General features: G+C 44.2%; 1 protein-coding gene across 1 annotated transcript; it reads left to right on the forward strand.

Moving 5' to 3' along the window:
• Nucleotides 1–5,154: 5,154 nt before the first annotated feature.
• Nucleotides 5,155–8,472, forward strand: LOC101142993 (putative UPF0607 protein ENSP00000332738). Its single transcript, XM_031012546.3, has one exon. It carries the CDS (start codon nucleotides 5,210–5,212, stop codon nucleotides 6,458–6,460), a length of 1,251 nt encoding a protein of 416 aa, XP_030868406.1. The 5' UTR covers nucleotides 5,155–5,209; the 3' UTR covers nucleotides 6,461–8,472.
• Nucleotides 8,473–10,908: the final 2,436 nt, after the last annotated feature.

The following is a 10,908-nucleotide window of genomic DNA, read 5'->3' on the forward strand; positions in this document are numbered from 1 at the left end:
TGAGTCTAGAAGTTTCCAAGTTTGGCCATGTGGAACTCTGAAACCCAGGGGAGCAGCAGACTGGGAGGATTTTTTTTCGTCCAAGTTGTTGGTGACAGCGTTGGCCACTGATCTCAGGTCCTCGTGTTCAGCAATACACACACACCTAGTAAGACAGAGATGGACTTTACTGTTTTCTGCAAGAATCTCATGGCAAGGACACTGCTCTCAACAGGTAAGGGTGACAAGAAGACACATAGGAAAGGAACAGACTATGTGCCTGGTCCTATTTCACCCCTATTGCTGTTTCACAGACAGTATTCTAGGTGTCATGATTACAATGAACCTAACATGGGAAATATAGAAAAATAGATTTTATTATTTAGTGTCTAGAGGGAAAGAGAGCTGATAGTAGCACATGTTCTTTAAAAATTAGTTCTTCACCAATACTTTCTTATATTTTAGGGCAAGAAACTCATGTACCAAGCAAAAATGGGTAAATAATCCATGTAATCAAATATTTTCAGATAAATAAGGTTTATTTCTATGTGAAATAAAATATACTTTTGAACCATACTTTTAATTGAATTTTAAAATAAATTATACATATTTCTCTGTTTACATTTTATCTAGAACCTAGTAAACATAAGTAACATGGTATATTTTATACAGAAAAAAATGTGATAAATTATTTATTTCTAAATTATCATCATAAAATTATCAGTTTCCATGTCAGCTATACCAAGCAGTGAATAGCAATGCCCTCAAAGGTGAGGCACTGTTTCAAATTCTTTATTTCCATACTAAACGGCCTCAGATTGCTCCAGTATATGACTCTTTGTATTTTTTATAACTTTGTTTTATTCCCTCACTACTCAGAGATCAGATTTTACTAGCTCCTGCTTTCCTATTTGTTTTAGCAGTTATTAATCCATGCCTTGAAATTGTCTGCTTCTGATCTAAAATGAGTCCCTTGGCTTTTGAGAAAACAGAGATCAGAGAACATGCAAGAATTTGAAAGGTTTACTGCAGTGCCTGGGATTTACAATACCCATTATTTCCATACCTAAAAAAAAAATCTTATTCATGGATTCTCAGTTATTTTCCAAGTGGTTCTAAGTGATTAACATGAGTAGTTAATGACCTCTAAATAAGAAGACTCCATGATGATGAGGAAAGAACAAAAAGGAAAGGACCGTGATGTGTATATTAGGAACTGAAAAGCCCTTTCAGACTAGCACTAAGGACGTATAAATACCCATCTCTCCAGCTGTATTCCCACACTGATATATAAAAGTGAAATAAAACAATGGCCACCCAAACATTAGATTCTACTTCTAAAGATATGTAACTTAAAGTTACTCCTCTGAGATCTCTTCCTCTCATCCTATCATTTCACTGTTCTCCAAGCACATGAGCAAAAAAGACAGCTCTTGGCAGGCCTTTGTAAATATGTTTCTCCCCATATATTACATCACCCTCCAGGATTTAGCCTGTCTTCAGGTTATAAGAAATATTCTTTGGTGGAATCCCTACAGGTATGGGAAGTAGAAAATTTTTTAAAAATTAAACTTTGAACTGATTCTGAGCAGAAAGGCCCTTCTTGAAATTCTAGAGTCACAAAGCAGTAAAATAATATCCATGCTCCCTGTATTCCAGGGATTAACATGGTAAATAAAACACTGCCCAATGATTGGAGTGCATAGTTTTGCCTTCAGTTGTTAATCTCTCATTTTAAGAAATGGTCAAAGTACATATTACTTTCCGGGCAAGAGTAGAATGTACCTAAAACTCAAAAAAGGAATTTGCCTACAAATATAAAATCTTTCATATTTGACAACTCAAGATTGCTTTAAAAGAACACTAGCTCCCCAAAGTGATTTTGATGCTTATTTAACTGTAGTTTGCAAACAGAAAAGGCACATGTTCTTCACAATGACAGAGCATAGCCCCAGCAAGAGGTCAAGGGCCAGGATTCAGTTGAGATGTTCTGAGTCTACACACAGGGGGCTCAATTCTCCCCTCGGTTCATGAACTCATCATGGATTCCAAACTGGATCATAGCCAGTTTTTAATTGTACCCAAATGCAAATCCGATGGGAATGCTATGAAGAAGTCAAAAAGTGATAACGAAGCTCGCTGACCAGTGTAGTAGGGTGAGAAATATTAGATTAAATCTCAAATGACAGAGAGATTAGAGAATATGCAGGTAGTTGATAGGCTAGAAACTTAAAAAATTCCCAGATTTTAGAAGTTAAAAGTTTCACTAATACTTTAGAGACTTCAGTCATGTCTGACTGAGAACCTATTGCACATTGCAGCTAAATACTCTTTTTAGTAGTTAAAAGCAGCCTAATCTTTCTCAACAAATAATGTCTTGTCTCTTAGTTGGCTTAAAACATCCAAGCAATTTCCAATTAAAAAAAAAAAAACTTAGCACTGAAGAAACAAACTACATCCCCCCCTTTATCACAGCTTGCTCTCCCTATCAGAACATTATTGCTGGTATTATTCTGGAATTCTATCTTAGATAATATCTGATTGATGTAGTTCTTTTTATTGAAATTCAGAGCACTGATTATAATATACAGATTTCCAAAACCACCTAGGTAATTATAGGCCTGCTTAGCAAACTCTGTTCTTTATCCTCTCCAAAGGAAGTTTCATTATCCCAGTATTATCTTGCACACAGAAAAAATTTCCTGAAGGTGACCTTTTTATAGGTGGTAACCATAGTAACAGATTTCCAGTTGCTAACACTCTGACACCACTTGTGCACTGCAAATATTATAGGGATGCTGAGGATTGATGTTTAGGGTTACCCTCCAGAGACAGAAGCTGCATAAATACTTATCAATTCGAGAGAAAGATGTTAAAAGAAATTTAAAGCCATATTCCCTGCTCTCTTGCTAATCAGACAGGAATCTTTTCCTCCCCTCAAGATCTCAATAATATCTCACTTAGAGAATATCAAGGTAAAAATAAAAGATGTGGATCTTTAAGAGGAACATGGAAAAAGAAAATTTGTTCCTTACATTACTCTTAAGTAGGACATTCAATGGATCAGGGTGAAAAACAAACACTCATTTGGGAGTCTATTCTTTGCTTTGAAGTACTTATGGAGTCCCCATGAGCTATAATGGGAGTTACATGCTCTCATCAATGGAGAACTGGCTTGGCCGTGTAAATCTAGGAAACTGTGGTTTCAGCACTTAATTCAGAAAGAGAAAACTTTCGAGGTACTAGGAAAGTTGCAAGGTAGATCTGCTAACTAGAAGTCGGTGAAGAAAATATCAGAAAAGAAAATGAAAGTAGCTGGTCATTACAGGCCATATGAAAATCTAAGTACTCTTGATCCTTAAGTGGTGATTACACATCTTTCATACATAAGTAAAACACTGCACAGAGTCTCTGCTTCCCCCTAAAAACTGGGTTCACTTAGACAGCTTGTTTCCCTATTTTTAAGAGATTCATTCATATTTTTAATAAGTTCATCTTTGAGCTTGTTGCATACTATTTAAGAACACTGAAATGCCTCATGTCTTTTGAGACAGTTATTGATGATGCCAAGTAAATCTGATGTTTAATAAAGATCTCTTAAAACCCCAGTTGTTATTCCATTTTTTTGCTACCTCTATACTTCCTGTCTGGGTCTTATTTGGTTTTTGCACTCTCTCAATTTGTCTATATGTTGTCATTTCCATCCTTAAAATTTAGCACAATTCAAGTTTTGCCCATCCTATAATTTATCAAGCTATAACTTGCTTTCTAAACCTTGATCACTATTGTGTCACAGACACTGTCTCACTTTTTTTTTTAACTTCTTGCCTTTTAATATTATCTTTGAATACAGATGGTTTCAATTCTCCAGTAACAAGATGTAGAGTGGCCAAATGGTTTTTCATACATGTTTCCCTAGTCCAGACACCCAAGAGTATGTCCTTTTCTTGGGCATAAGAAAACCTAGAGTTATATTTAGGGCATCATGTGTGGTGAATAGTTGACCAAGCTGGCATGCTCACAATGACCAAATTATGTTTGTCATATTTTAATCCAATACATTGATCTACTATGAACTTGTAAATAATGTATTTGCTTTCTAGACACATTCCAGGAAGACCAGAGAAACTGACTTTTATCCATATGGAATAATCCACTGGCAAATTTCTTTTAGGACAGACCAAAGCTGATCTAGGACCTAATCTTTACATACTTGGATCCTTCCCATCAGATGACAAAGAACATCTGGGGTGAAAGGCTCCATTAGAAGAGCAATGTGGGATGGTGCTGTGCTGACAACTGGTAGTCCCTACCCTACATCTTTGTAGAGGACTGGAGCCCAGAGCATGCCATGGTCAACTTGTACATTGAAGTGAAGATCTCATTCGAGGTGTGCATGTGCTTATTACAGATATGCCACGGTGCTAAGTACCCCAGGACTACAGGAAAAAATAAGAATTGATGCTTTATCCATGATCATGAGGCACGCAGGCCAGAGCGCCAACTGTGGAATCGCACAGCCCGGGTTCAAAGCCTGGCTGGGCCATGACCACCTGAATGACCTGAGAAATGGTCTCAGGCAAATTTGTAAAAAGTAGAGACCCTTCCTGCCAGGGAGGCATGTGGTAAGAGGCGCATCCAGTCAGGTCAGGGCACCGCGTCCTCTCTTTGGAAACCTGCGGAGCGAGGCTGGTAGCCCTTGAGGCCACGGCAGCCATGGAGAAGGCAGGCCTGGCTCCAGGCGGCACAGAGGCACTGGAGAGGCCCCGGGGGAGCCTGGAAGGATCTGGCTGGTCCTGCGCTCTGCTTCCAGGTTCTGGCCCTGTAACCCAGGGGACAGGGCCGGCCAAGAGAGGGCCACTGGGTGCCAGCCAGCACCTGGGCCAGGCGCCAGGTGGAAGGGCTCTGGCGGATCAGCCCCGCACCCCTAATAGCCCCACAGGGGGGCCCATCCAGGGCCACACACCTGCCCCCAGGAGCAGGACGTCCCTGAGGCTAGAGTCCAGCTGGACCGGTGGAAGGGTCTCACCCTTTGCCCTTTGACTCCTCTTGTAGGCACCCTCGCTGGGCTCCTTAGCACTCCTCCACACCCTGGCTCTGTCATCAGCCCCATAGTGATGTCATAAACTCCCAGATGCCCAGTGTGCACCCGGCCACAGAGAAGTGGGTGACTTAGGAGTATCCTCTCCGCTTCTGACCCTTAGTTTCGTCTGTGCACAACTCGCTCAAAATGGGCAACTCACTAAGCGTATTTTGTTCCTGGTTCCGCCGCAGGTCCTGGCCATGCCATCGGCAACCTGCTCGTCTTGTCCGTGAGGCCTTCCCAGCTGGCCGGGCTCACCCCGCGGCTCCTGCACCTGTGCCTGCCCGGGGCAGCTGGGACCGTTCCCCACTCCTCTTCAACGGTCAGCGACATCTTGGGCCTTCTTTTCCAGTCAGGTGGGACGGCGCCCCTATGAGGCTGTGTCTTATCCCTCGGAACACGGGCACCCCACAGAGGGTCCTGCCTCCTGTGGTCTGGAGCGCCCCCTCAAGGAAGAAACCCGTGCTATCTGCTCGTAACTCCATGATGTTTGGACACCTCAGCCCCGTGAGGATCCCTCCTCTCAGAGGCAAGTTTAACCTTCAACTTCCTTCATTAGATGAGCAGGTGATCCCAGCCAGGCTCCCGAAGATGGAGGTGAGGGCAGAAGAGCCCAAAGAAGCAACGGAGGTGAAAGACCAGGTAGAGACCCAGGGGCAGGAGGACAATAAAACGGGCGCCTGTAGCAATGGGGAAGCAGCCTCCACCTCTAGGCCCCTGGAGACTCAGGGAAACCTCACTTCCTCCTGGTACAATCCCAGGCCCTTGGAGGGAAATGTCCACCTCAAGAGCTTGACAGAAAAGAACCAGACTGACAAGGCCCAGGTGCATGCAGTGAGTTTCTACTCCAAGGGCCATGGAGTCACCAGTTCACACAGCCCTGCTGGAGGCATCCTTCCCTTTGGGAAGCCTGAGCCACTTCCAACAGTGCTCCCTGCCCCTGTTCCGGGCTGCTCCCTGTGGCCAGAGAAGGCAGCCTTGAAGGTGCTGGGTAAAGACCACCTGCCCAGCTCTCCAGGCTTGCTGATGGTGGGGGAGGACATGCAGCCCAAGGATCCTGCAGCTCTTGGATCAAGTAGGTCTTCTCCACCCAGAGCTGCCGGCCACAGGCCCCGCAAAAGAAAACTGTCGGAGCCACCGCTGCAGCTGCAACCGACCCCTCCCCTGCAACTGAGGTGGGATAGAGACGAGGGGCCCCCACCAGCTAAGCTTCCATGTCTATCTCCTGAGGCACTGTTGGTGGGTAAGGCTTCCCAAAGAGAAGGACGCCTCCAGCAGGGCAACATGCGTAAGAACGTGAGAGTGTTAAGTAGAACATCAAAATTCATGAGACTAAGACAGCTGCTTAGGAGGAGAAAGAAGAGATGGCAGGGCAGGCGTGGTGGCTCACGCCTGTAATCCAGCACTTTGGGAGGCCCAGGCGGATGGATCAGGAGGTCAAGAGATTAAGACCTGAGGAGCATCTCTGCCTGCACCATCTGGGAAGTGAGGAGCGCCTCTGCCCAGCTGTTCCACCGTCTGGGAAGTGAGGAGCACCTCTGCCCAGCTGCCCCACCGTCTGGGCAGTGAAGAGCACCTCTGCCCGGCCCCCGCCCTGTCTGGGAAGTGATGAGTGCCTCTGCCCAACCGCCTCACAGTCTGGGAAGTGAGAAGCGCCTCTGCCCAACCGCCTCACAGTCTGGGAAGTGAGAAGTGCCTCTGCCCGGGCCCTGCCCCGTCTGGGCAGTGAGGAGTGCCTCTGCCCGGCCCCCTTACACTCTGGGAAGTGAGGAGCGCTTCTGCCTGGCCAGTGCCCTGTCTGGGAAGTGAGAAGCGCCTCTGCCCAGCTGCCCACCATCTGGGAATTGCGGAGGAGCACCGCCTCTGCCCAGCCTCCACCCCATCTGGGAAGTGACAAGCACCTCTGCCCGGCCGCCTCACAGTATGGTAAGTGAGGAGCGCCTCTGCCCAGCTGCCGCCCTGTATGGAAAGTAAGGAGTGCCTCTGCCTCGCCGCCGTCCTGTCTGCAAAGTGAGGAGTGCCTCTGCCCGGCCTCCTCACCGTCTGGGAAATGAGGAGCGCCTCTGCCTGGCCACCGTCCCATCTGGGAAGTGAGGAGTGCTTCTGCCCAGCCGCCACCCTGTCTGGAAAGTGAGGAACACCTCTGCCCGGCCCCCTCACCGTTTGTAAGGGAGGAGCACCTCTGCCCAGCCCCTGCACCGTCTGGGAAGTGAGGAGCGTCTCTGCCCAGCTGCTGTGCAACCTTCCAAGTGGGAAGTGACGGCCTTGTGTGTGATCTTTCTGCCCTCCCCAAGTTTGCATTTTCGACATTAAAGTTTACTTTTTAGTTAAAAAAAGGAGATCGAGATCATTCTGGCCAACATGGTGAAACTCCGTCTCTACTGAAAACACAAAAATTAGGCGGGCATGGTGGCTTGTGCCCGTAGTCCCAGCTACTCGGGAGGCTGAGGCAGGAGAATGGCTTGAACCCAGGAGGTGGAGGTTGCAGTGAGCCGAGATCGCACCACTGCACTCCAGCCTGGTGACAGAGCAAGACTCCATCCTGAAACGATGTTGTAGTTGAGAGCACGATGGTCTTTTGGGACAGGAGGAACAAGAGGTTCTGGTTGCCACTCTTCAATCAGTTCTTCTTTTTCCTTGACTGTAAGATCAGATCTTTCTTGTAATTTGTAAGTCTTAGAGAAAAGAAGTCTGATTATCCAGAGTATCAGAATCCCTTCCAAAATAAGATGGTAAGCAGGAGCCTCGTAAAGCGCCTGTACCATCTCCACCAGAACCCACTGCTCCGTGGCAGTCGCCATAGTTAGCCGCTTCCTTCCGGACGCTGTCTCATTTCTATCTCACTGTTCAGCTTAGCTGCTGTCCAGGCAAATGTTTCTCAAAATTTGAGTCACCTACAGACCCAAGCAAAGGGAAGAAAAAAGAAAAAGACAAAAGAAAAATCTATGCATTTTAGTTTGTGAGATGCTGGTGTAAGGACAATGGTGTCCCATTCGAGGACAATGTCTTGTAAATTTTTAATTATCTCAGCAAAAAAAATTAGAAGTTTTCTGTTTTGGAATGGCAAAATAACTGAGATTAATATCACAATGGAGTTCAAATTTTAAAATTCTCATAAAACATATCAACCTCCAAGAATATACCTACAGATATACCTGTCTTTGTGAGAAACATTAAACCAGGATAAATAGAAGTGTGGGGCCAAGATCAAGAGGAGGCCACAGTAACCTCTGGGTGTTAAGTAGAAAGGACAAACGGCCAATGAGAAAAGGATGGAGATAGCACAAAACTGGGAAGATCTACAATTGTAATCTCATGCCTATCTCTTGACACGCTTGTATTTTTATGTTACAAACCATCTTTCAACTTTCTTTTATTCTCATTAAAATGTTTTCAGTGTTTATTCAGCACTTATTTCAGTGAGAACATGTATTTAATCTGGCATTCACTTATTCAATTAATTTTTATTGAGGGCCAACTGTGTGCCTGGCTAGGAGTAGAGGGTACAACCATGAAGAAGACAAAAAATCAAAACAGACACAAGGTTTTCTTTTATGGATCCAGTGGGAGAGAAACATATCAGAAAGACAATAAAACAAAAAAAAAGTTTTCTTAAAGAGCATATTTAATTGGTATTAAAAGAAACATTAAAGGAACAATGGGAATATGAGATGCAGGAAACCTAGCCTTGATTCAGGTTTCCTTGAGTCAGGGAATGCTTTCTTGAGGACGTGACATTTATGCATACACTTGAGGGGGTAAATAAGACAGTTGTAAGATTAGAAAAGAAAGGAAGCTTCCCAAGACATAAAATGTTCTATTATAAAGACACATGCATGGGTATGTTCACTGCAGCACTATTCACGATAGCCAAAACATAGAATCAACCTAAATGCCCAACAATAATAGACTGGATAAAGAAAATGTGGCACATATACACCATGGAATACTATGCAGCCATAAAAAAGGATGAGATCATGTCCTTTGCAGGAACATGGATGAAGCTGGAAGCCATTATCCTTAGTAGAGTAACAGAAACAAAAAAACCAATACCACATGTTCTCATTTTTAAGTGGAAGCTAAATGATAAGAACACATGAACGCACAGAGAGGAACACACACTAGGGCCTATCAGAGGGTGGAAGAGGGAAAAGATCAGGAAAAATCACTAGTGGGTACTAGGCTTAATGCCTGGGTGATGAAGTAATCTGTACACCAAACCCCCATGACACAAGTTTACCTATATAACAAACCTGCACATGTACCCCTGAACTTAAAAATTTTTTAAAAAAGAAATGTCAAGAAAGCCACCTGGATCAGAATGTGATGAGCAGAAACAGAAGCACAGGCAAATTTTAAAAGAAGACAGAGGCAAGAGGCAGGGTCCTGTGGGTCCCAATACAGAGTTTTCAAATTATCCTAACTGCAATGGGGAAGTGGATTAAGTCTTTTAACTGGTGAAGACCAGATCAAACTTGGGTTCCAGGAAGGTCCCTTGGCTTCTGTGTAGGGTGTTGACATTCAAGGACATCTACCAAGTGGCGCCAAAGTTCCCTCTTAGACTACCTCCCATGTACATAACTTTTCCCTGGTTGACTACCACTAACTAAACATCCCCAAACCTCCTGCCTCTGTGCCTTTGCACATACTTATTCCCTGCCTATAATGCCTCTTTCCCATTCTCTCCTATTCATAGTCCAGTCATGATTTAGGACCTGTCTCCAGCATGCTTTTCTTCATAAATTCCTTCCATTTGGGTTGACTTTCGCTCTTCTTTTGATTCTCTCTCCTCTTATTTTATGGCACTTTTATATTCTGTTATGTTTTATAATTATTATGTACTTATCTCATTATACAGCTTTTTGAATAGGACACGATGGCATTTGTGCATCCTCTAGAGCATCTTAGATGTATATTTATACATAAACTCAGATTCACTCAATGTAAAAGAACTTGTTTTTGTCTTTTATGAAGTTTGTTTTACCCTAATTCCTGGTTTTCTGAAGCCTTGTGCCTTTTTATTTTTATTTTTCCCGAGATGGAGTTTCACTCTTGTTGCCCAGGCTGGAGTTCAACAGTGTGATCTCAGCTCACTGCAACCTCTGCCTCCCAGGTTCAAGTGATTCTCCTGCCTCAGCCTCCCGAGTAGCTAGGATTACAGGTGCCCACCACCATGTCTGGCTAATTTTTTTGTATTTTTAGTAGAGACGGGGTTTCACCATGGCTGGTCTCAAACTTCTGACCTCAGGTGATCCACCCGCCTCAGCCTCCCAAAGTGCTGGGATTACAGGGGTGAGCCCCAGGCCAGCCTCGTGCTTTTAAGTTACTTTGAAACTGTCATCTTCCCCTTGTTGTAATCCCAAATGTCTTCTTCAATCAACTTTAATGACCTCATTTCAAAATACTTTGGGTTTTTGTTATCGTTATTGTTCATTTGCCTAATAGGCCTTCTCTCACTTTCCTCAGATATCCTGTGTATGTGCCGAACTAATGTCATTTCTGACATTCTTTGCTAGAGACCCTAACTCTGTCCTCCTGACTTCCATCCCTCTAAGATGTCTCTTGTCCACTGGAGCAGCTCCTCTGTGGAGGTGGTATCCTCCCTCACCACTTGTCACCACCCATATCCTGTCTTACCGTGTGCGTGAGTCTCCCACTCCTATTTCACTTACACTCCCTTTGAGCTTTCCAATTAATCAGACATCATTTTTGCCAAGGCTACTCTTTATCTTCTGCTTTTTCTTCTGCATCTCCCTTCTAATTTTTCACCCTATTCCCCTTTTCTCTCAATCATTTGCTTCACTATTAAACGTCACTAATGTTCCAATTTTTAAAACTTAGGGAAA

Source organism: Gorilla gorilla, chromosome 5 (assembly GCF_029281585.2).
Source record: "Gorilla gorilla gorilla isolate KB3781 chromosome 5, NHGRI_mGorGor1-v2.1_pri, whole genome shotgun sequence".
In the NCBI taxonomy this organism is placed as follows: Eukaryota; Metazoa; Chordata; class Mammalia; order Primates; family Hominidae; genus Gorilla; species Gorilla gorilla.